We start from the raw sequence: 27,912 nt of genomic DNA, 5'->3' as shown, positions 1-27,912 counted from the left end.
ACCAATGTGCCAGGTAGCATTCTATGCTATCCTTGAATGCCAACAGGAATTCATTGGAACAGCAAATCATCTTCAAAACTAAACTGAGTCTTTTGGAGTAACCTGGCAAAGAATAAAAGTCATCGGTCCTAACTATGGCAGCACCAAAGAGAACTTTGTACATTTCCCCACCTGATGGAGGGTGGGGTTGGATGATTGTGGCCGGTTGTTTCCTTGTCACCATCTGCACCAGGGCAGTCACAAGGTAGGTAGAAATTCCTTGATTCCTAAATGTTTTTGTCTTTTTTCCCCCTCTAGGTCTGTTGATTCTTTGACCCAGCCAGCCAATCCATAAACTAATTTTCTTGTAGGGTTTTGAAGCTTCTTCAGATATTCTTTTTCAATAGCAATTCATATGGTTTTGAAAGATGTTTTAAATATCCTTCTCCCCTATTAGTTAACCCAATGAGGAAACTGCTTTTGTTTGTTGTTTGTTTTAGGGAATAAACTCCTTAATTACTAATAACTTTTATGTTACTTCTTTGCTAAAAAGTGCATGTTCTTGGGTTTAATGGAAGATCCATTAAACGTCATCAAATTTGACTCTCTCGTTATACAGATGAGTAAATTGAGGTTCAAAGAAAAAAAAGTGACTTGTCACATAATCTCTCAGAGCTTCTTAAAAATAGCTTTAAGAGGTAGTAAAGCAATCATTTGCTTTCTGTGATAAATTAGGAATAAAATTGTTGAGACAAACTCATATAAAAAATGATTTCTGAAAGTTCTTTTCTTTGAGTTCATTTATTATTTCTTAAATTGAATTTTTTTAATGATCTTTAAGGGGAACTCAAGATTAATTTAAAAATGCAGCTTTGGACTTATATTCTCAAATCACTTTAAAAAACTGCTTGAAAAAAATAAGAATAGGGACAGGTGGGACTAGGTGGTGCAGTCAATAGAATACCAACCCTGAACTCAGAAGGACCTAAGTTCAAATCTGATCTCAGACATTAACACTTCTACCTGTGTGACTCTGAGCAAGTCACTTAACCCCAATTGCCTCAGCAAAGAAAAGAAAAGAAAAAAAAAAGAATAGTGAGATATTCTATTCAAAAGTCAAGACAAGCATGGGAAAAGGAGACCTATATATATATGTAAGTACATATATCATTTTTTAAGGAAAAGGGTAACACACACACATATGTATATATTCAGGCTACTATTATAGGCCACATAACTGTGTTCCCTATTGGTGCTTTATTTCAAATAGAAGTTTTTATTGTCTTTTGATTGGATGTATCTTTGGCAATGAAATGAGTTTACTCTAATTATAATTTGAATACATTCTCACTTGATGAAGTAAGATATTCTTCAATAAGAAAGTCTAGCACAGAGAAGAGGGCAGCTATTTCCTAATCTTACAACTTTATTGAGGACTTTTCTTCTAATTTCTTCCTATTGCAAATGGGAAATTGCAATGGACCCTGGATATCAAGTTGAATCTCTTTGTTTTGTAGATGATGAAATTGAAACCTAGAGAAGGTAGATGACCTGACTGAGCTGACAAGGGTAATAAGCAATCATCAAGAGGGTTGAAACAATTCATTTGGTTTTGAAGTTGAAGTATCTCCCTAAAAACATCAGAATGTGAAGTTCATGCTCTCCAACTCTTCACCCTTTCAGAAATGAGAGAGAATGAAGTTCATACATTTATACAAAGGTCTGGATGTAGAAATATTTTCCCACAATATCATTCCCACTCTAGAATAATTTTAAAAAGTCATTGAACATAATGCCTGATAAGAGAGTGGAATAGGATAGGGCTGGAACGTGAACACAGTAAGCCTGTATCTTCTTCTGTCTGTATACTTGGATAGGATTTTCCTATCCCATAGAATACAAATGTACAAGAGCAGAACCAAGATGGTAGAGAAAATGCTGGAAGAATACATGTAGAATCCGATGATTTCCATCAATCTTCTTTGGAAGTGGGAGTGGAACTATAAGTGAAGTAATTGATCATTTATTAGATTTAAGAGGCAAAAAACTAATACAATTTCATACCACATTGAAATATATATGCATATATATGTACATACAGATATGTATACTTAACTATATATGTCTACATATACAGGTATATGCATAGACATACATATATGTATATGAAGTAAGTGTATGTATATTGAAGTATTTTTCAATAAGAAATTCTAATGCAGAGGAGAGGGAAGACATTTGCTTATCTTACAATTTATTTTGGACTTTACTGCTAATTCCCTTTCCAAGGAAACTCAAAACTGCAAGGAACCCTGGATAACTATATATGTATATGTATACATCTAGATATATGTATGCATACATATATTCCCTTTTGTACTTTGTCTTGTTCAGACTGCACTTGGGACATTATGTTTCATTCTAGACATTTTATACTGGGAGAGATAAACTGTATAGCCCATTTCAGAGGAAGGGTGATTGTGATAGAAAGGGATCTCAACCATATATTACTAAGATCCACTGAAGGAATTGGGGAAGTTTAGACTTAAGAAGAGAAAACTTCATGGCGGATAGTGGTCTGGCACAGTATATTTGGCATGTAGAAAGCACTTGTTAAGTGCTTGTTAATTGATCATTTGGCATGATTAATGTCAACAGTTTTTGAAGGGCTGTCCTGGGCAAGAACAACTAGAATTTTTTTTTGGTCCCAGAAAGAGCAGAAGTTCCAAGAAAGAAAGATTTTTGTGCAACATAAAAACTATCTATCTGACAATTAGAATGGTTCCTACATGTATGGGCTGCTTTAGGGGAAACTTCAAGCAAATAGATGTTCACTGGTTTGGGATATTACAGAAGGGGTTCATGCTCAGATATTGATTAACTAGATGATCTAAGCACTTCCTTTTAAACTTTGAGTTTAAATCTCAAAGTTTATTTATTTATTTATTATTAGAGAATAATAGGGTCAGAAGAAGGGGACAGGGGAAGAAGGAAGTGGTTCATGATTTCATTTTTGGTAAAAATGCTGAAAGGCAAAGATATAACTTATTTACTAATAAACTTTTAAAATACAGTCATTTAGGTTAAAAAATTAAGTAACTATTGTCAATTTAATAGAAAGTTTTTCAATTCTTACTTAATTTTTAAAAGCATGGGAATTTTATGATTTTTTTAATTTTCCATGGAAACAGATTCTTAACTTCCTGCTCTATAAAGTTAATATTACTTTACCAAGAAAAAGTCTCTACTTTCTCCAAAAGGTTCCTCTTTTTATGTTAGTATTTACACTGATTTGGGGAAGTTATATTGTATCTTTATGACTATAGATAGAAATGACCCCTCTTTTTGTTACTGTGTATCAGTTATAGAAGTTAGATAAAATTAAAATGAAATTCAGATACTATCCATGAGTTAAAGTTTTCCAATACCTATTTTTAATGGCCAGTGGTTTTCAAATTGTGGGGAATGTTTCCTCTTTTAATCTAGTTAAATTTTGTGTCTTTTCTCCTTCCTTAAAACAAACAAACATTATTTCTGCATTTTAATTTAAAATTCAGGCATAATGTTTCACTTAAATCAGTTACTTTTTGTTGAATAAGATGATACGGACAAAAAGGTCTGACCCAGTACAGAGAGTAAGTAATTTTTCTATAAGTATATCTTGTTTTAATGTAATGTCAATATTCCAATGGATCTGTGATCTCATTTATATGAACATGCTGTTGAAATACTTCAGAGTATAACATGCATGTAATTTTAAAGTTATGGAAAACTATTAAGACAGTATATTTCCTCTCTTGGCTCCGACATACTGAATTTTTTAAAAAATCATTTAAATCATTAAATCATTTTAAAATCATTTAAATCATTGTTTTAAATCATTAAAGGGGTTTGTGATAGGACTGACTTTGTAAATGTTTCAATCCTTGCTGTTCTATGAACAAGATTTTCCATCTCTGTACTCCCTGGATAGTCCCCACTCCTGGGATGTTCTTCTTCATGTTTGCCTCATGGCTTCCTTTAAATACCAGTTAAAATTCCATATTCTACATGAAATTCTACACGAATTCTACACAATTCCAACTTCTCATAATTTTAGTGCCTTCCTTATTTTAATAATTCTCAATTTATCTTGTATATAGCTTCTTTGAACATATTTGTTAGCTTTTTTCTCCTCTATTAAACTGTAAGCTCCTTGAGGGCAGGGACTATTGTATTTTTTTGAATCCTTAGCAAGGGTCCTGGCAGAGTTGTAACTTAATAAATATTTACTGACTGAGTGATAATATCAGTCTAATTGTCAACTCACTCCTTTGGAGATGGATGTTATTTGAAAAGAAACACTTATTTTAAAGTGTCTCTTTAGTCCAACTTTTGCAGAAGCTCTTTCTTGGTTGAAATTATAAAAATAGTAAGCCCACATTTTAAGGAGCACTTTCAGGTTTTCCAAGAACTTTACATAGACTATTTTATTTGTTCCTCACAACATTCTTGTGAATAGGGTTATCCCCATATGTGGATGGGGAAAATGAAGTAAATGACATCCAGAATTGCTAATGAATGTGGTCCTTTTTTAATGATGGAAGAATTCTTGTTAATTGTTTCTGAGTTGTTACTTCCTGAGAAGTTTTTCTACTGTTTCTTTAGTTCAAGTCATAGTCACCCAATTATCACATCATTTGCCTTCAAAGATCATTCTTACAGTGGCCAGTTGTGAAATACTGTGGAAAAGCTATATGGAGATATGAAGGCCAATCAGTGAATTAGAGACAGGGAGTATCAGTGTTAAAACAGACCTTAGATACCATCAAATCCAATCCCTTCAGCTAACAGATCCTAACAGAGCAGGACTGGATTTCTGGTATCATCAGCATAGGAAATCTGAATGAGGAGGTTTCCTGCATCAGTCAGTGCAGGTTGACACCATCTCTGCATCTTAGAATTTAGAGAATTGCTGCTCTAGAATTCTGAGGAATAAAATGACTTATCCAGAAGTAGTACTTGACCCTTAGATCTTACTGGCTTTGAGATCAGCTCTTGGTACAGACATTGGACCAAGGAGAGCTGAGATGACCATCCAAATCTATATATCCATGCAAATATATATTCTTCCCATTTTGGAAGTAGGAGATATATATATGTATGTATATTTGCATGTGTGTGTGTGTATATATATATATATATGTATATATGCATGTGTGTGTGTGTGTGTGTATATATATATATATATATATATACACACACATAATACACACATATACATATACAAACATTGTTATTCAGTGTGGTTTTTTTTAAATTTTTGTTCAGTCATTTCAATTCTATCCAACCTTTTGTGACTCCATTCGGTAAAGACACTGGAGTGGCTTGCCATTTTTTGCTCCAGTTTATTTTATAGGTGAGGAAACTGAGGCAAACAGAGTTAAATAACTTGTTCAGCTTCACAGAACTAGTAAGTGTTGAGGTTAGATTTGAATTCAAGAAGATGATTCTTCCAGACACATAAATATACACATACATATTCACATAAAGATACAAATATATGTGTATATATCTATATAATTCTTTGCATACATATGTGTATATGTATATATACATACACATATATGTACATTTCTTTTTTTTTTCTTTTCCTTTCCTTGTTTTTAGAAATATAAGCCCAAAATGTTGTTGTTGAGAAATCTCTGTGGTACTTGCCCCTATAGAGCCAAATAAAAGGAATGGCCCTATCCCTCTCATGCTCCCTCAAACTATAATATTGAACAAATAAACTAGTGACTTTTAACAATTTGTTCTTAGTATTCTTGCATATTTAGGTGGATAGTCAAGTGTTATTCCTGAAATATTATTTTCTCTCAAGTCCATTAAGGCCAGGGATTCTTAAATTGGGATCACCTAATGAATCCTTGGGAAGATTTCTGGGATATCTGTGAATTTGTGAAAAAAAAATTCACATTTTTTTAATGTCATTGATTTCCTTGGAAATATTATGTACTTATTTTATGCATTTAACATTATTCTGAGGAGTCCTTAAACTTCACCAGGCTGGATCACCAGGACACAAAATGGGTTAGGAACCCCTGAATTCTAGAATGTGTTTATGTTTATTAGATTCATTGGCTTGATTATCTTGAGTGTGGTGATGGAGAGGGAGTGAAAAAAAAAATCAAGAAAAATTTTGAAGTTGTGAGACACAAAAACAAAACTTCCCTAAAATGACTCAGTGCAAAAGAAAAAAAAATAAGATAAGAGTTGGTGAGTGTTCCTCAATGATATCATGACTTATGGGGCCCAACCACAATTAGGTTATTATAGATTTATCGTCCCATGAAAGAGAATCAGTGAAACATTAAAAAAATGAACAGAAGAGAATAGAAGGAAGACAAGTAAGGTAGTTTTATAATTAATAGGCTGAATTTATTATACACTTTAAAAAGTAAACACAATGAGTCAAAGTTCTCTTACTTTTTGTATGTAGAAATACTCATATTTGATAATGTTTGTCAAATTCTAAAATAAATAGATACTATTTTTAAAAATAATCAAATGGGAACAGACCATATTTAGACATCTGGGATTAAAAAAAGAAAAAAAAATCAGTTGAAAAGGGATTAATGGAAATTATTAACCTTGAATTTGGACAGAAAAACAAGATTTTTTTTTTTGCCTTGTGTACAGTTTTGACCTTCTAAGTTATCTTCAGCTGGAAAATGTCCTACTCTGTCTTTTGGGAGGTTCTGATGCTCTAAAATTTGCTTAGAGTCATTATTCAAAGGAATTTGGAGTGGTTTGGGGAAGAGGTCAGCAAGTTTCTGCCTTTTCTCCACCATCTTGGCTTCACGTTCCCTTGTGCACAATTTTGTCCCGAAATAAATAAATAAATATTTTCTCAGTTTTTCACTTGGTTTTTCAAAAAATGTGATTGTTGGTTGTACTAAATGAAATATAAGGTTCTACTGTATTCTCTTCTTATCAGACCACATCTGGAATATTTAATTTAGTTCTGAGCATCACATTTTAGGAAGGACAATAATTGTAGATACTAAAAATATCTGACATTTGTGAGACAGTGTGGGATAATGGATAGGCAGATGGTCTCTCAGTCAGAGCAACTTGTTACAGATTTTTCCACTGACCCATCCTGACTTTGTGATCTTGTGTAAGTCATTTGTCTGCTTAGTTTCCTAAGCAACCATGTAAGATTTTAACTTAGAGAACAGTTGTCAGGCTAAATAGAAGTAGTTTCCTCACCAAGAATTCCTTGTAATGATAAAATCACAGTGAAGATAGGAAAATACACACACACACACACTTTTATATTGCAATTTAAAATTTGCAAATATATATCATCTATTTCACTCTCATATGTCCATGAAAGAGCTCCCAGAGGCATTATTATTCTTATTTTATAGAAGAGAAAATTAAGACCCAGAGATGTTAAATGAATTGCCCATTTAACCATGATAACATAGGTAGCAAGTGTAAATGGGCAAGATTTAAACCCAAGTTTCCCACAGAATTATAGCACTCTATTCTTTGCAACATCCATTCTTTTAGGTAATGAATAGTGAAAAAATAGATTGTTTGAAAAGTGAACTTTTTAGAAGTTCAAATCTATAAAAGTAATTTTATATGAAATTAGTTCACTTATCAAAAAATTTATGCGAGCTCTGGGTGTACAACACACCAACTCTAATTAGAAGAAATCAGTTTTTTTTTTCATTACTTTATTTCTTCCTCGAAGGATATAAAATCCCAGCATTAGACCTTATGCAAACATTGACTTCATCTGGGGTGAAACAAAACCTTTTAAAAACATTTTTTACTGAATTCATTACAGCCATTGCTTAGAATCAGTACAGGAAAGGAACTTGGGTTTTGCCCTCACTCTCTTTCCATTGTTTTCACCATTTTGAGCATATCTATCTTCTTCCTATACAGATCTCTGCCCTACTCCTCTCCCCTATGCCCCAGATTGTGATCACTGCTACAATCCTCCATAATCCCATCTTGGAGTGAAGATGAAAATTTAAAGAACTATCCCAGGATGCTATGGACTTTCAAAAAAATGGTGGGATGGATATAGGTGTATTAAAACAAGTTCCAAGGGATCATACTGCCTTATCTCCATGCCTCAGTGCCTTACTATATCTCATGTTAGGGCAAATACTATATAAATTTCTTTGTGAGAGAGCAGAAGAAAGAATGATAGACTAAGTCTTTTAAACTCTGACTGACACTCAGCTGTGTGACCATGGACACTGCACAATCTTTCTCTGAGTCCCACTTTTCTGTAAAGTGGAGGTAATAATTACGCTGAGTAATAAATACATAAGATTGATTTGAGAATCAAATAAATGGTGTGTGTAAAGTGCTTTGCAAACTTTAAAGATCATGTAATGTTGTTATTATTTTAATTAATCCAAATTTGCTTTAGTCCATGTTGACTTGGAACTGAGCTACAAAGTCAAATGAGTAGTGAAAGTTTCATTTATTGTGTCCAAACCATAGTCCTTGATACTTGTAAAACTGGAGACTGATATGAATATATAATTCTGGTCCACTTTTGATTTTTCTAGTGATCATGTTCAAAATTTCCAGAGGTGACAATTCATGTCCATGACATGTCAATTACACTAAACCTTTGAGTCCTGATCAACCCTTAGTATAAAAACAATTATTTTGTGTTTTTCAGATGTATCTCCATTTTTTTTGTGGAGTTCCAGACATATTTTGCTCAGGATTATGCACAAACAGCATGGATCCATTCCATTGTAGACTGTGTCACCATGCTTTGTGGTGAGTGTTTCTCTCCAAAGAGAAAGAACTGACTTATCTTTAATTGTATTTGGTAGTAACTTTCCATCATGTCTTAATATGGACTTTTATAAATATAAGGATTATGATGAGAATTAATTAAGGGAATATGAGCAATAACCTTTCAACATTCATTTTTATTTTAAGTTCCAAATTTTCTTCTCTGCTCCAATCTTTCCCTTGATTCATTGATAAAGCAGCTAATAAGATATCCATAATGAGTCCTGTAAAATATTTCCATAGCAATTATCTTTCCACCTCTCTGCCTACCTCATAATGAGCAAGATATCATCTGAGCAACTGGTGGTCTTGTTGTTAATACATATAAAAGAAACATAGACTATATGATTCTTCCATAGATAGAGATTTGGTGCTAGGAATTGTTTGAGTTGATTTATCCATTATTTTGAAAGTAAGATACTAATAGGTATTTGACTTCTCTTTTTCATATCATTTTATTATTTTTGACTATGTTAAGTTAAATCTGAAGTTCATTATTAAATGAGCTTCAAAATTAATTCAATAAAGCTAATTGAAGCATATAACTAAATGAGCTTCAAATTGTTTTAAACTATCTAGCTTGTTGGGTCTATAATTTATGGTAATTGATTTTTTAATTCAATTTTGTTTTACTCTCAGTTCTAAGTTTTCTCTCTTCTTCCATCCCTCTCCCACCCATTACAAGGCAAGAAACTTAATATCCATTACAGATAAGAAGTCATGTAAGACATGCTTATATATTAGTTATATTCTGAAAAAAACCCAAGTAAAATAAAGAGGAAAAAATATGCTTGAATCCGCATTCTGAGCCCATCCTCTCTTTGGAAGTACATTACATTTTTCATCATGAGTTCTCTGGAGTTGTAATGGGTTGTTGCATTGATCAGATTTGCTAAATCTTTCACAGTTGATTATCTTTATAATTTGTCATCATTGTATATATTGTTCCCTTCACTTTGCATTATTTCATATCAAAATAATATTTCTTCACATTTGTTTATCATTAATTTGTTCAGTTATTCCCTAAATAATGGGTGTCTCTTAAGTTTCCAATTTTTCACTACCACAAAAAGAGCTGCTATAAATATTTTTGTGCATATGAGTCCTTTTTATTTGATCTCCTTATGGTACTGATGAATCAAAGAATGTACAATTTATATCCTTTTGGTCATAGTTCCAATTTCGTTTTCCAGAATGATTGGACCAATTCATGGCTCCACTTTTAATACTTTAGTGTCCCTATTTTCCCACAACGTCTCCCACATTTGCCATTTTTCCTTTTTTTTTTTAATTGCCATTTTAGCCATTCTGGTAGGTATGAGGTGGAATCTCAGAGTTGTTTTAATGTGCATTTTTCTAATTATTAGGGATTTAAAGCATTCTACTGTGAGTTTTAATAACTGATATCATTCTTTGAAAATGGCCTGTCCTTTGAACATTTGGGAATTCACCCTTATTTTTTATAAATTTGCACCAGTTCTCTTTCTCCTTGAAAAATCAGAGAAGTATAAAACTTATTTAAAAATAAAAGCAAACTGATTGATGAGATTTGTTGTTAGAGGATTGCAAATATTTTTATGATTCTTAATATTTCTGTGACCTTATATAAATGATTTATCTACCCTGGCTCTAAATGAGACAACTAGATGATATGGTAAGTAGAGTGATGGATCTGGTGTCAGAAAAACCTGAGTTTAAATATTGCCCCATATGATTTGCTGTGTGACTTGAGATCAAGTCCCTTTGCATTTCTGTATGCCATGCTACTTGTCTGTGAAAAAGGAGAATTATACTTAATGACCTGAAAGATAACTTCTAACTCTCAAATCCATGGTTTTTGTGATCTGGTTCTTCATCTGTAAAACAGGATTTGACTAGAATTAAGTGGTCATATTGACTTAGACAACCACAAATTAACATTATTTATGTTGTAATATAATTGTACTTATTTTGTTAAGCTTTTATCAACTACCTTTTAATCTTGTTTGGATAAAGGACCTACAATGTTTCATATCTGTTATCTGGAATTCTGTTTTCCAAAAACTTTCGCATTCTCTTCCTGTCCCAAATCTTTGATGTTGTAATTCATAGCACTTTAGAATGTGGTGAAATACAGACATCCTCTAACCTATAAGTAAAAGAAGAAACTTTTGCTCATTTCTGATGTTACCAAATGAGATATCTGTTACTAGAGTGGCTTTGAAAGGCTTTAATGAGCTTAACTTGATTAAAGCAATATTATTACAACCTAGGTGCATATAATGGTTTTATTAGAAGAATCCAAACAATCTTTCTGATCTCCTTGCTTATGGGATCGTCTCAGATCAATGTAGCAGAAGTAATTTCTAACCTATCAGTTTATGGAATTACTTAATTAGAGTCCTTTGCCCCAAAGCCACTTCTATCTTTAGAAAAAATATAAACATATACATATTCAAGAAGTCAGGTTCCCCTGCACTAAAACATTCCTTTTTGGAGAGGAATTTGAGGACCATTTTGGTTCTAAAAATGAGTTTCAGCAGATCAGAGAAACACCCTTTCACTGACAATACTGAGAGAATTTAAGGGAGCCAATGTAATAAAACACAAACATTACCTGGTCCTCCTTTTTTTGGGAAAAAATGCATCCACACTTCATATTTTAGGGAGGACTTCAATTCAATAAATATTTACTTGGTGCCTACTATGTAAAAAGTGTGCTAAGCTAGAGGAGGTACAAAGAGAAATAAAAGATGCTCCTTGTTCCTCTATAATCTTTATATTAGCATTTCTAGTGAGTTTTACTGCTGCATGATCTAAGGGTCATGGGACCTTTTCACCTAACTTATGGCTGAAACCTACTAAATGTATTATCTCTAGACATTACAATATGAGCTCTTTGAGAGCAGGGATGATTTCTGATTTTCCATGAATAATTTTAGCTTTCAGCAGTACTTTACACATATGGTGAATGCTTCATAAATATCTTTCCATTCATGTATTCATTCATCCAAAAAAAATGTTGGTTATGTTGAAGAGGGGATACTTGTTTAATTATCAGCTTAGACTAGATATCCTCTGGTGTCTCTTCCAGCTCTGAGATTTCTCATATCTATTAATGCAAGACATACTCAAGAAAGGTCTATTTGGGGTTATGTAGCTCTTGGTTACATTAATGATCAGAATGCCAGTTTGAGGCATTAGTAAACTAAGTAAAATAAATTTGGAAGTGGAAACTCCACAATATAGCATTCAGTAAGGTATACTATACTTAATTCAACATAATCACACTTTAACAATAGATAAATCCAGAGAAGAAAATGCATTCCTAAAATGACATCTGGATGATCAACTTTTGTACTGAGCCTACATATAGTTGAAATTAGGAGCAATGATTGAGTTTCATTTAGCAAACGAGGAGAGTTGGTCCCTTCATAAATTGTGGCATTTATCTGTTACACTTCAGTCCTATAGAAAATAGAAAAGCAAACTTGTATTTTCATGGCATAGTCTTGACAATCCTAATTGTTTCATAACAGAGGTGCCTTGGTAAAGATAAAGTCAAAAAATTTTATTGTCCTGAGTCTTCAAAACAGCCCACAAAACTTCAAGATGGTAAAGATCCTTGAAATGGAAGTTGTACCTTTTGGACTGTGTTAAAGAGGCAGGTGAAATTTACCAATGGAATCTTTTGGTCAAAGTCTTGGGCTTGTACAATGGGATCTGGCCACATTCATAATATGTATGTATTATGCATACATAAATTGATTTAATGTATAATTATACATTATATATATAGTATAATTTCATTTAATTTAACAAAACTTTATTAAGCACCTATTTGATGCAAGGTACTGAGTCAAGGACTCTGGATACAAAAATAAAAAGGAGACAGACTCTGATATCAAGAAACCTTGAATTTAAGATATGAGAAAAATATTTGATTACAAAAGAGAGAACATCCTAAATGCAAAGTAGAGGTTCAAGAAAGGTGCTATGAAAAATTTAAAGAGGGAATGATCATTTACATATACCAAAATATCACAAAAGTACAATATCAAGCATCAGCTCTTTTAATTTTATTAATTTATTAGATATGGGCATGTCAAAAGTTGTCATTAACAAACTATGTCCCCCAGCATCTACAGACAAAAAATAGATTTGATAAAAAATTAATGTTTTGGAAAATTCTTAAGATAAATAAAATCTCCAATTTTATTTCTCCAATCTCAACTAGTTATGGTCTATAAGGTCTATATATCCTTATTAAACAATTTATTTGGGGAAAGGAAGTTTGGGTGACTTGAAAGTTGACTTCTGATGACCCTGTATCTTAGAATCATAGAATTTGGAGCTGGAAGGAGCATTAGATATAATAACAACAGCAACAATAACAATAATAATCTCTACCTTTTACATAGTGCCCCTTTTGTGCCAGACACTGTGCTAGGTGCTTTACAAATATCCTGGGAACAGGATAAACAAGCCTGGAAGTAGGCACGTTTCTGTGCCTTAAATGTACAGAGGAGAATCAGGGCCACTTAGAGATGAAGTCACTCGCCCAAGGTTACACAGGTAATATTAAACAAATCTAGAATCCCCTTACTCCAAATCCACTGATTTTCTCACACCATACTGCAAAATGTAAAAGTTGAACTAAATGCTATTACTAGACATATATAGTACTTTACATATATTCATTTGTGTTTTACATTAACCTTGTGAGTAGATGCTTTATTTACAAATGAGGAAAGCACTGCTACCTCCAAACCATGAGATAAAACACTGAAGCTTTCTCCTTGATGGTTTTTTTCTGCATAATCTTGGGCTAAATATATAGCATTCCCAACATTTTCCCCATGAATCCTGTGTTGCCATTTCTTGCTAATAATATTAGAAATTTATTTTCATGTAAAGTACCAGAAGTACCCAGAGAATTTATCAGCTTTCCTGGCCAAGAGATGAGTTTATTGTTCTGGAAAATCCTTTGAGATTTTAGTGTAACGCGTCCTGTTGATGCAAAGCTTCTGTCATTTCAAAGTACCCTTGAAACCTTGATGTTGATCATAATTATTGTTATTTTTAAAGCTCCACTCGGGAGTGTTATCAGTAATCACTTATCCTGTCAAGTGGGAATCATGCTGGGTGGCTTGCTTGCCTCCACTGGTCTCATTCTGAGTTCATTCGCCACCAGCCTGAAGCACCTCTACCTCACTCTTGGAGTTCTTACAGGTAAGGGCACTCCAGGTCACCCCTCTTCTTCCCACATTACTCATGGCTTGACAATATCTTACCTGAGAAGCAATTCATGAACTACTACTCCATCACTTCTATAAACCACTCAGAATCTGGTATTTCTTCATATTTAAGAGTTAAGAAAAAAGAGTTTAGAGTCCCTATTGATTGTACTACCTTCATCATACTGCATCATCTCTTAAATTCAACTGCATCATTAAAATTAAGTACTGACTTCTTCATATACAGAATCTTAACTGAATGAAAATGAGATAGCTAGAGTCACAAGTCTATAGATGGGTTCTTCTAAGGCTTTATTACCAGGAAATGAAAGTCCTTATTGTAGTGTATGTATGTATTGCTTCAGTAAGAGATCTCAAATTTTTTTTTTTTAAAGTTTGTACCAAATAAAAAGACCTCTGTAATCAAAACACTGCTGACCACGAATTCTCCCAGTTTCAAGGATACTTCCTTTAGGAGGATAATTATAAGTGAATCTTTTTCAAAAGGAACAGCTTGTATTAAGCAGTAGGAAGACAGTGCCTTTTTTTGTCCTGAGAATTCTTAGAGGAAAATAATTGAGATAATGTGATGGACTAGCTAATGTTGACACAGCCATTTAATTTTCAGCTGACAGAACAGCTTATTTTCAGGCACTGTACACCATAGGAGGTGGCCTGAGTTAGGTTGTAAAGAATGCAGTCATGTAGAAAGATGTTAAATCCTTTCTTCTACATTAGCAAGCAATAATCAAGAGGTCACTGCTGTTAGATACTGGAGTTTAGTGTAGTGTAGTATTTTTCTTTTCTGATGGTGTAATATTGTGCCACAGAACAATTCCTTGTTAAAACCATTCCAATGGATGGTTACAGAAATGAGCACATACTTTTTTTTTTCATTCCTTAGGGCTTACAAAATGCTTTCTTGTCAACAACCCTTTGAAGATAGAATTTATAGATGAAGAAAATAACATAGAGATACAAATTAACTATCCAAAGTCATGCAGTTAGTAAGTTTAAGGACCTAAATCTTCTAACTCTTAAATCCAGTTGTTTTTCTGCTAGATCATTTGCAAGCCTATGGAATGAAAGGGGGGAAGTTCTAACTATTTCCCAGATTCTTACCTCTCTTCTAATATAGGTTTGCAATAATTATAGTTCATATGTATGAGATTATTATTTTCAAACATCAGATCAGATTTTCTCTAATCCAAATCTAATTTAATCTAATCTAAAATTTTGTTCAATTTTAGTGTAATAGTGTATGGAATAATAGGCATTCTATTTATCCACATTATTTTTAGAAAGGTCCAGAACATCAAGGCTTTCTTTCTTGACCAAGTCAAGTGGGGAATTAGGCAAATATCTAAATCATCTAAGGAAAAAATTGAGAAAAAGACATTTTAGGGCAGCTAGACAGTACAGTAAATAGAGTACTGGCCCTGCAATCAGGAGAAATTGAAAAAATAAAAGGAGATTTTTTTCTCTTGGAATCATTCAGATAGCTTGCCTAAGTCTAACTTTGGTAAATGCATTATTTACTAAGTACCTTCCTTTTTTTATTCCAGAACCATAGTTTTAAGGTATTTCCTTTCCTGAGAAAAGGATATCTACCATATTTAGCATGAGTGACTAGATTTTGGTTGGGAAGAGTTTTTTTCAGGTGGAACTGTAAAGGGCCTTGAACACATGGAAAGCCACTTTTAGCTTACTCCAAGAAAGTTATCACACGATGTTGCTTTGCATTGAATTATTTGATTGCATAATCAAATGAGACAATATTTTCAAAGTGTTTGGCAAATAGAAGGTACTTAATAAAGACTTGTTCCCTTTCCTTCCCATAACAGGTAGAAATTCCTTTCCCATATCTGCTAGAAAGTCCCTTCTCATCACTGGTTGAATTAAAGGCAGCATGGAACAACAACAACAAAGACAATAATAATTAATAATAATGACAATAATAGCTAATAGTTATATAGTGTTTACTGTGTTAAAATGGCACCATGTTAAATGCTTTGCAAATATTATCTCATTTGATCCTCACAACAATCCTGGTTGGTAGATGTTATTATTATCCCCATTTTACAAGTGCAGAAATTGAGACAAATAGAATTTAAGGGATGTCCCCAAAGTCACACAGATAGTAAGTATCTGAGTCTAGATTTCAATTCAGGTCTTCCTGAATCCAGGCTCAACACTTTATCTGCTGTGTCACCTAGCTGCTCCAATAGAAAGAATAAATTTCTAGCTCTATCATTAATATCTCTAAATTATGTGGCCGTAAGCAAGTCATTTAAGCTCTCCAGTGTCATAGACAACTCCCTAACACTCTAAGTTGAAGTTAGACTCTCAAGTTGCTTGCACTGGGAGCTTCCCCATCCTGGGGGGGTCTTTCTGGATTATATGTATGATAGTACTAACAGATTTCTCTTTATTTCCCAGGTCTTGGATTTGCACTTTGCTATTCTCCAGCCATTGCCATGGTGGGCAAGTATTTTAACAAGAGGAGAGCTCTTGCGTATGGCATAGCTACATCAGGGAGTGGAATTGGGACGTTTATTTTGGCTCCTGTGGTTCAGCTCCTGATTGAACAGTTCTCCTGGAGGGGGGCATTGCTCATTCTTGGAGGCTTTGTTTTGAACCTCTGTGTTTGTGGTGCCTTGATGCGTCCCATCACCCTGAAGGAGGACCATAAAAATCTCCCCAAACAGGACCCTGTCTCCAAAACACCGAAAGAGAACTTACCACCTTTGTCCCTCTGCTCACCTTTACTTAAAGAATGTACTCAGCCCTGTTTATGCTGTTCCTTGCAGCAAGAATACCACTTCTTACTCATAGCAGACTTTGTGGTGTTTGCCACATCCATCCTATTTATGGCTTATGGCTGCAGCCCTCTTTTCGTGTACCTGGTGCCTTATGCCCTGAGTGTTGGAGTGAGCCATCAGCAAGCTGCATTTCTCATGTCCATACTTGGTGTGATTAACATTATTGGCAATGTTACCTTTGGATGGCTGACAGACAGAAGGTAAAATGTGTGAAATTACAATTGCATGTCCATTGGGGAACACTTAGGAATACACTTCTCCCAAGTACTCATTAGAGAAAATCCTTGGTGTATTAGGCAGTTACTATGGTGTAATAGCAAGAGCTCTGGTTTTGGAGTAAGATGAGAGGTTCAGATCCTCCCTTTGCTATATAATATCTGTGTTACCATGGACAGTTCATTTCTCATAGGTGAAATAAAGGAATTAGAGTATATGATCTCCAAAGTCTCTTACAAATCTAAATCTTATGATCTTATATCATTCTCTTTGCCTTCAAGACAATTGAAGGCAAGAATGGTGTAAAAGTATTTAACCTCCCTGAGTCTCAGTTACCTCAACATGTATAAAAGTGAGAAGCAAATATAATTTAAGAGTGGAGGTTTACTGGTTCAAACCATGGGAAAAAGAACAACAACAACTACTACTACTAGTTTCTTCAGCAAAAACTCTATTTGATTCCATGAGATTCTGTTTATATTTATTATCAGCAGCAGCAGCAGCAGCATTATTATTTCTACTATCATCATCTTCCTCCTCTTCCTCATTATTCAACACTCAACTCATTATAAAATACTTTTGTATCCATTATGTCATCAGATATTCACAATAACCCCAGCTTCAAAAGGTAGGAAGAGTAGGGATAATAAACACACACACACACACACACACACACACACACACACAAGAGGTTTCCCTTTATCCAAGAATAATTAGTAACAGAAAAAAGCCACTAAAAGCAAATCTATTTTTGAAAGGACCAACATTTACTTTATAACAAATAATAGAGAAAAGGGTTTTTTGGAAATTTATCTTGAAAAAATAAAATTTAAAATTCCAAATTTTAGTCCCCTTGGAAAAGAATTTAAGAATTATCTAATTTTCATTGATTCATTATTTGTTTCTCATTCTAATGTCTGTCACTTAGCAAAAAATTAGCATCATTCTCCAGTGTAAGATAGAATTTGTTTTCATTCTAACATTCTATCTTTAACTCACACACATATGTATATGTATATGTATAAATAGCTCCACTTAACACCAGAGAGAGGTCACGTGTTTTAGTGTAAATAGTACTGGATTGAATCATAATGTGTCTTCTTACTAGTTTTGTTACTTTCTAATAATGTGATTTAAGCCACTTAATCTGTTAAAAATCTCATAGGGGTACATAATAGTGTCTTTATTATCTGAATATTCACTGTTCTACTGCCTACAAATTTACATTTTGTTTTGATTCAGGATGCTGTACAACCTTTTTACCAATGTACATCAGCAGCTGTCCAGCAATATAAAGTCTAAAAGAGTTACCAGAGGTATTTGGTGGTTAAGGGACTATGTGCTTAGCCACCTGAGGAACTTTTTAAGGGCTTCCTAATTCTGAGGCTAGTTGTATGTCTACTTCACCAGATCTGTTTTCCTAAAAGACCAGTTAGGGTTAGGGAAGCAAAAGTCACCATGACACAAAAATATTCAATAATAAACTGTTCACTTATTAAATTGATCCTCTCCCTTTCTCAAAGATCCCTCTGTGCTTAAAATGAATAAAATCTCCCATGTCAAGGAATAATTTGAGTCTAAAGAATTAAGGAAGATCCTTGGGCAAATTGACAAAGTCCTTAAATATTGTTTCAGTAATAACCATTCTTTGGAAAGATGGTAAGAGCAATCATAAAGTGTAAAAGAAACAATTAATATTTCATGTGTTCTTTGTTCTTTTAAAGAATAAGTGTATAAGGACAGTTAAGAATTTAAACTCTGGACATCAGATGAAATATTCTAATTTTTAATTTTTTTGTTTTATTTTTCAAGATAAACAACTAATTATTCCCCCCCAATTATTTGCTATGAAATAAATGGTTTTCTTCTTTTGACTAGATTCACTTTAAGTGATCTTTTTCTGTTACTAATTATCCTTGGTTAAAGAGGAACCCCCCTTTCTATTTCATGAAGTTAGGGTTATTGTGAAGATCCAAAGAAATAATAGATAGGAACATATTGTAAAAATGAATAGAGTGCTGAATGGTAATAATAATAACAGCAACATAATAACTTATTTATTTGTATAGTATTTTCAAGTTTAACAGATCATTTAATGCATTATTTCATTGATTCTCTCAACAGTCCCACTGGGTAAGAACTAGATATACACATTCTCATTTTTATGAATTAGAAACTGAGACTCAAAAACATTAAATGGTTTATCCATGGTCATTGAGCTAACAATTGTTAGAGGATTTGAAACTAGTCCTTTTTGATTCACTCATTTAATGCTGTCTCACTTAAATACACTTAAATACAAATATCACTACTGAATGGGAGAAGGGAACAAAATCTTTAATGATTTGAAATGCATGATTGTGAGAGTTTTGAAGCCTAAAATAATAAACCAGTGATGATCTCAGCCAGACTGTTATCATAGATAGCCACTTTATTCTACTTCTAGACTTTTTTAAATTTTTTTTTTCCTGAGGCAATTGGGATTAAGTGACTTGCCCAGGGTTGTGACCCTGTTAACAGTTAAAGTTAAAGTTAACAGTTAAAAGAAGTGTTAAGTGTCTGAGGCCAAATTTAAACTCGGGTTCTTCTGACTTCAGGGCTGGTGTTCTATCCACTGCACCACTATCTGCCCCAACTTCTAGACTTTTATTTCTGTTAGTAGGTTAAAAGAGCACTAAGATGTTTGAGACCCTTCCCATAAATATATTGAACTAAGTTAATTTCCAAAACATCCTTTTTCCTCTTGCTATTAGCCCCCTCCCTGCCCTGAACCTTTCCTAGCTCTCAGTTCTCTTTTCCCTCTTGAAGTTGTTTCATATTGACTTTATATACACTTTGTATTTATTTATTCCTGGACATGTTACATTACACAGAACACTCCCTTTTCCCCTCACCAAAGTCATAATGGAGAGAGTGCTAACCCAGAATCAGGAAGGACTCCATTCAAGTCTTGTGTCAGACACACAATGGATGTGTGACCTTACAAAAGTCCCTTAGTTTCTTGTTTTGTAAAATAGGAATAATATTAATGCCTATTTACCAAAATTATTATGAAAACGAAATGAGATATTGTTAGGCTAAGTGAACCTTAATGTGTTCTATCCATATAAAGTATAATTCAACCAGAATGTAGGCTTCCTAATGTATACTTCTTTTTCTCTCTTAGTACCTAGCATACTTCCCTGCATTTAGTATTGTATTATTGTTGTATTGTATTGTTGTATTGTATGTTGAGTTGAATTTAATTAAATTAATCTATTTAACTAAAGTGGGATCATAGATGAAGCAACAGAAAACAAAATAGTATGTAATAAGGAGCATTATTAGCAGGTATAATAATAGGATTTGACTCATCGTGTCAATAATGGATGGCAAAACTCTTCCTTTTTTTATGCCTCAATCTTCCTGCCCTGCCTATGCACACACCCACAGAAAGTAGGAGGAATTGTCAAATAATATAGGAATGTGCACTGAAGTTTTCAATGACAGACAAATGTGAGAAGTTGATTCCAGAAGTAATTACAGCGTTCGCTAGTTTACACTTCAGTTGTTAAAAACAAAACAAACAAAAAAAAAAAAAAACGGAATTCCTCAATGAGAACAGAACGACATCTGTGCAAGCCGTGCTCACTTTTGTTCTTCCAATCCACAGGTGCCTGAAGAACTCCAGATATGTTTGCTACCTCTTTGCTGTGGGATTAGATGGTCTCTGTTACCTCTTCCTTCCAATGCTCCAAAGTTTCCCCTTGCTTGTGCCTTTCTCTTGTACCTTTGGGTACTTTGATGGTGCCTATGTGACCCTGATCCCCGTAGTGACAGCTGAAGTGGTGGGAACCACCTCCTTGTCATCAGCTCTGGGTGTGGTGTACTTCCTCCATGCAGTCCCATACCTGGTGAGCCCACCTATTGCAGGTCAGTTTCACAGAGAGATATTTCCCCTCATACTAAACCACCAGTCCTGTTTGGTAAGTGAACAATTGATAGTTACACAAATAAACAACCAACTAACCAATCAACTGAATAAATAAATAGATGAATGAATCAATGAATAAAAATGAGGGGTGGGACAGAGGATTTGGGATGGGGGAAATAGAGTGACACATGGCTACCTTCCAATTTGACATTCCAAACTTAGACTCTTCTTAAACTAAGTAGAAACTCTAGTAAGCACTCTTGCATCTCTCTCTCTTTTCTTTTTCTTTTTTCTTTCTGTCTCTGTTTCTCTTATCTCTCTCTTTTTCACACACACATCACATTTATGGACGTTTATAACACTATATATCTATAAATATTGACATAGCAACACATATTTATATAGTGTTATATAATATATACTTTGTCACATCATTTTATTTAATATGTATAATGCTATAATTTTATCTTCACTCTTAATTATACATATTGACGGAGGGAATAGTTGATATAGTTAATTCAAAATATCATGCAATTGAAATGAACTCTTCTCTGGCCTCTGCAAACCATTAAAATAATTTCTAGGATGCTCAAGAAGGAAGTAAAGGCTGGAAATGTGGATTTGGGAACCATTCAGATAGAGATTATAGGTAAAATTATTTGAATTGGCAAGCTTTCTGAGGAACAGTGTAGAAAGAGAATAGCAACCTTCCTACGTATCTCGTGGAACACTCACGGATCAGGTGTATGAAAAGGATGAGAATTCGTAAGAAATAGTACATGTACTCTCAGCATCTCCTTTGAACTATAATGGGCCACTACTGACTATAGGCTAACTCAGGGAATATCCATGGCTGACAAAACAATGTACATGGAAAGTTTAGGTCACAGTATGATGTGTTGTGTTAGATGATATTCAGAAGACATACATATGAATGCTGAAAGCTTTCATGGAAAATTCTTCTTTATCTTCCCTTTCAAGTCCCCTCCAGTGTCTAAAACACTCTGGAATCGGAATTGAAATAAAGGCACTTATTACAGTTTTGCCATTACTGCTTCTAAGTGTAAAGGATTTAGAGCAATACAGCAGATACATATCAGGTATTGGAGTCAGTAAGACTTCTCTCTGATTCATATTGGTAGTAGGCCATAGACAAGTCACTTAACTCCTTAGGGCTTGGCGGCAACATTGTAAATATAAGTTACAGACCCAGATAGTTATTGCTGGTTGTATAATGGTGTTGAAGGAAGGTGGTTTCTTTTAGTGTAGACTTGGTAGTATTAATTTCTTTGAAATGTTTATAAGGATTGAATATGTGGCAGTACAAAAATTTAGAATGTTAACAATTTGATATTCTGATTATTCTTCTAATAATAATAAATTATATATTTTAATTATATTTTAATAAAGTTTCTTTTGTAATTTTATTTATTTTATTTTATGCATTTAAATTTTTTATTCTGAGGAGGAATTCATAGGCTTCTCTAGATTGCCAAAGGACCTGGGACACACAAAAAAACCCATTAACAATTCTTGTCTTAAAATAGGACTTCTTAAAACTTTTTCCACTCATGACCTCTTTTCATCCAAGAAATTTTTCCATGGCTCTGGATATATAAATATACAAAATAGATTGACAAATCAAATAATTACTGATCATAGATCATGATTTCATAATGTCCACATTCAGTTATGAGACCTTGTATATCATGACCTACAGTGTTTTGTTTTGTTTTTTTTAATAACTTTTTATTGATAGAACTCATGCCAGGGTAATTTTTTACAACATTATCCCTTGCATTCACTTCTGTTTCGATTTTTCCCCTCCCTCCCTCCACCCCCTCCCCCAGATGGCAAGCAGTCCTTTACATGTTGAATAGGTTACAGTATATCCTGGATACAATATACGTGTGCAGAACCGAACAGTTTTCTTGTTGCACAGGGAGAATTGAATTCAGAAGGTATAAATAATCCAGGAAGAAAAACAAAAATGCAAGCAGTTTATATTCATCTCTCAGTGTTCTTTCTTTGGGCTGCTTCTGCCCATCTTTGATCAATTGAAACTGAATTAGCTCTCTTTATTGAAGAGATCCACTTCCATCAGAATACATCCTCAAACAGTATCATTGTTGAGGTATATAATGATCTCCTGATTCTGCTCATTTCACTTAGCATCAGTTCATGTAAGTCTCGCCAGTGCTCTCGCAGTGTATTCATCCTGCTGGTCATTTCTTACAGAAGAATAATATTCCATAATGTTCATATACCACAATTTACTCAACCATTCTCCAATTGATGGACATCTATTCATTTTCCAGCTTCTAGCCATTACAAACAGGGCTGCCACAAACATTTTGGCACATACAGGTCCCTTTCCCTTCTTTAGAATCTCTTTGGGGTATAAGCCCAGTAGAAACACTGCTGGATCAAAGGGTATGCACAGTTTGATAACTTTTTGAGCATAATTCCAAATTGCTCTCCAGAATGGCTGGATGTGTTCACATTTCCACCAACAATGTATCAGTGTCCCTGTTTTCCCACAACCCCTCCAACATTCCACATTATCTTTCCCTGTCACTCTAGCCAATCTGACAGGTGTATAGTGGTATCTCAGAGTTGTCTTAATTTGCATTTCTTTGATTAATAATGATTTGGAGCATATTTTCATATGTCTATAAATAGTTTCAATTTCTTCGTCTGAGAATTGTCTGTTCATATCCTTTGACCATTTATCAATTGGAGAATGGTTTGATTCTCCATATATTTTGGAAATGAGGCCTTTATCAGAACCTTTGATTGTAAAACTGTTTTCCCAGTTTATTGTTTCCCTTCTAATCTTGTCTGCATTTGTTTTGTTTATGACCTACAGTTTAAGAAGCTGGGCCTTAGAGGATACATCTTAAAGCAAGTTGCTTAGTTCAATGACTTCTACATTTCTTATAATTGTGTTATATAATGTAGAGGGATAAATGTATAAATGATGAAGTCTCTCATGAAAACTTCTATGTTGTCTCTCCCAAATCCATTCTAATATTCTGAAACACTCTATTAATTTGAGTTAAATTAAGTTTGCTAGAACTTGTTACAATTTCTCCCTTACCAATGTCTAATTGTTGGGAATTTGGATTGAATGGGGAAATGAATGGTACCATGAATAAAGTTTGTTGAGACTTGGAGTTGGTGTCTTAAAGCAAGTTGCTTATATCAATAACCTACATTTTCTATACTATTTGGCCCTTGTAACACTTTCTCTAGTAATTGCAAATAATTCATTCTTAAGGAGGGGCAAGTAATTGAACTGACACCTTAATAAAGACAACATTTTGTTTTGTTTCCCTACCAGGATGGCTGGTTGATACCACTGGCAGCTACACTGCAGCTTTCCTTCTCTGTGGATTTTCAATGATCTTCAGTTCTATATTACTTAGCTTTGCTAGACTTCTAAAAAAGATGAAAACATCCCAAGTGCAATCTCTTGATGAAGATGCTGGCCCTAAACTGCAACTTTGGCCTAATGGAACAGTGGCTTATTCTGTAGCAGGAGAACTAGATCACAAGGATGAAGACATAATGACCAGTGGAGTACCTGGGTACCACACATGAACAATTCCCATAGAGCCTAGAAACATTTACAAGTGTGAGAATTGGGGCCACTGTGTAGATTCATTCGCTACCTGAAACATGATCTCTCAAGTGAATGATTCTCTATTATATTTTTATAAGGGAAAAATAACTGATATAAAAAGGCAAATGACAAAGGAAATCTGAATCCATCTGGTGTTTTTCTTTATTTCCAATATATGCTGGTCAATTCTAGTTTCATTCTTTGGTCAGCTCTGCCACAAAGGTAATAATAAGAAAAGCGACTAGATAACTGATTATAATTAGCATTGGGCTCTGTTGGAAAGGAGAAGCAGAACACCTAACTGTGGTTCTTGATATTTTATGTCTTTATCCCCACTCCTTGACCTTCCTCAGTAAGGGATGAGTGGAAACATTTAGCAGATTGTTCTATCTTTATTATGCTACTTGTAGAAAAAGGATTTTGTACATTTTCTCCTGGTTGAGTGAACCTCTATTCTAGCTCAGATCCAAAATAGAACCCCCAGTCTGATCCTTTCTCCCATTCTTTTCCCATTTCTTTCTCTCTGTCCATGTCTGCAGACCATCAAGTTGATGACTTTTGCTTTCCAACTTGACTTTCCTAATAACTTAAAGGCTACTTTTCCATAACTATCCAAATGCTAAGCTCTCTCTTTAAACAAGTAGAAAATGTCTTGCAGTGTGTTAGCAGTGTACAAAAGTCTACCTCAGATCTTCTGGATTTTGCTTCCAATGTGAAAACCACACAAAATCACACTTTCTTTTCTCTCCAAATATCATTTGTATTTCTGGACATTCCATTAGAAGCATTAATGACTTAGTTGTTGGTTTTTTAATGTCATAAATTGAACTAGATGTCATAAATTGATCTAAATGGAACCAGTGACTTCTCACATCATCACAATTCCATGGCAAGATTTTGTTTTCAGCCTTTCACATTGTTTCTCAAATTAAAAATTTTAGCTAATTCTTCTTATCAGATTATCCTTCTTGATATGGTATAATGAAGACAAAATATATTTAATGCTATATTCATTTTTCTGTCCCATTGCTATTCTTCTATATATAAGCTGTCAAGTCTTCCTTGAAGCTTTCGATTGAGCAAACACTGATGGTTAATGTAAATGACAGGTCTGCTTCCTATAATAGAGCATTGGTCAAAGGAGAGGGAAAGGATGCATTTTCCTGTGAGAATTCAAATTACCTTTTGGGACTAAATTTGGAAGAGGAGAATGGAGAAACTGTTGCAAAATTTTACATAGAATCCCTCTTCAAGTCCAGAGATGCCCTTATATTTATCTTAGAGGGTTTCAGGTAGCTTCATTTAACAAGGGTTACTTAGGGAATAACCATACTTGCATGCAAGAAAGGCAGCAAACTAAACATCCCTCAGCATATATGCTTGGCTCAGAGCATAACCTCTTAAAAAAAAGCTTGATTGAAAGCCAAGACATCAACATGGTTAGACTGCTACATTTGTTTCAAGAATCCTGGGTTATAAATTTGCCTCTGATCATCTTCAGCTATTTGACTGGAGTAAACTATTTCATTTTTCTGGGTTTTCAATTTCCTCATCTATAATAGGGGGAGTTGGGAACAACAAAACCTACCTCACAGGGTTGTTGTGAGGACTGAAGGAAATTATGAATGTAAAATATCTTTATAAATGTTAAAGCAATCTTAAAAATAACTTTATAAACCTTAGATAAATGGAAGCTATTAGTGGAATAAAAATTATATTTTCCCTTTAGCTTTCAGAATAAAAAATCAACTCCATTAATGGAAAGCTGAGGTTATATCAGAAAAAAATTGAATGTTTTCTGTTGTGTCTTAGGCTATTTTTCTTTCTGTGCTTGCAACTTTTCTATTTGCACCTGAGAAGGCATATATGAAGAATGAAATTGGCAGGAATGGGAAAAGAAGGGGGCAGTCAGGGAAATAACAGCCCAAATAGGTTGATGTCTCTAAGATGCTAAAAGAAGAGCACATTAGGAATACCTTGTGTGGAAGAAATATCCTACAGGATGTAAAGATGTAGAAGGCTTTTACTCTGGATCAAGAAGCACAGAGGCTGATAAGGCCATAAATTCACCAAAGTATTGCTGCCATTTACATCTTTTTTTAAAATGAGAAAATATTTTATAAAAGCCTGCAATTAAGTGAAAGAAAAAATGAAAAGGCAACAACCTAAATATGGTTTTTGATAGCACATCACACTCAAAATCATTTCTCAAATCTTCATGATGTTTGACTTCATGATCCTTAACTTCAAGGATGTTTTACTTTTTCAGCATGCTCCTAGAAGTGTTTTTACAAGTTGTTTGGAAGGAAATGTTCATATTACTTTAAAAATATTGAAATGTTACTTTAGAGTCTCAGAAAAATTAATGAGAAACAGTATAGACTCCTGAATTTTTCTGAATGAGAAACCTTTGGTATATTTCAAATATGCACAATTATCCATTGTGATGTTTATTCATTTGGGGAGTAGTAGTATACGAACCCTATAGGAAATTATAGATTTTGTAACTCTGGAACTTTGTTATTTACTAATTAAATCCTACTGTTGGAGTGCTGTGTGCCTATACTTTGGCTGTTCCACAGGGCATTCATGGGAAATGGTGAGTTTCATGGGAACAAATTTTTGTGTTGAGTTATTTATCTCAAATATCCTATTGCATATGGTACTTTGGAAGTAGAAAAATACAAGAAAGTGGCTCACTTTGGGGGATATATCATATGCAAATTGTAGTCTGCTGCCAGATTCAATTATTTTTCCTGATATTTTCTTATTTCAAAGACATAATAAAAAAAGTTTACAGTAACATGCTTAAGCTAAAGTTTTATTGATTCTTACATGGACCCCAGGCAAAGGAACTGGTCAAGATGGTTTAAGAATTGATCAAAAAAAAAGAGAGAGAAAATTGATTGAAATGGATGCTTCACTGCTTCAAAGATGTGTAATATCATGTATTGATGTTCCTCTCATTAATGCAAATTGCATCCCCTGTAAAATTTGATAGACAGCTTTTGTATTCTTTTCAGCCTAAAAATAACAAAACAAAATCATGTCAGCCTGAGAATAAGTCTCTGAATTCTAAGACAAAATTCATCACTGAACCCATATTGAAGCCTTTCCAATTAAGTAGAACTATATAGAGCTTATGCCCAACTCATTTAAGCTATGACAATCCAAGATAAACTCCACTATTCAATGAAACATCAAACCCCATTAGAAGGGAAGGGAATAATCATTTATTAAACACCTACTATATACCAGTCATCATAGTAGATGCTTTAGAATTATTGTTTCAAATGAAATAGGTGATGTAGGTATTATTATAATTAT

At 33.8% G+C, this 27,912-nt stretch overlaps 1 protein-coding gene across 1 annotated transcript; it reads left to right on the top strand.

Moving 5' to 3' along the window:
- SLC16A12 (solute carrier family 16 member 12) lies at positions 1-27,388 on the top strand. The gene is made up of 6 exons (XM_051981618.1): positions 1-244; positions 8,672-8,775; positions 13,861-14,004; positions 16,449-17,031; positions 20,700-20,959; positions 24,304-27,388. Exons 1-6 carry the CDS (start codon positions 135-137, stop codon positions 24,561-24,563), a joined length of 1,461 nt encoding a protein of 486 aa, XP_051837578.1. The 5' UTR covers positions 1-134; the 3' UTR covers positions 24,564-27,388.
- Positions 27,389-27,912: the final 524 nt, after the last annotated feature.

The sequence above is a fragment of the Antechinus flavipes genome, chromosome 2 (genome assembly GCF_016432865.1).
Source record: "Antechinus flavipes isolate AdamAnt ecotype Samford, QLD, Australia chromosome 2, AdamAnt_v2, whole genome shotgun sequence".
NCBI classification, from domain to species: domain Eukaryota; kingdom Metazoa; phylum Chordata; class Mammalia; order Dasyuromorphia; family Dasyuridae; genus Antechinus; species Antechinus flavipes.
This window is presented reverse-complemented; position numbering and strand designations above follow the sequence as displayed.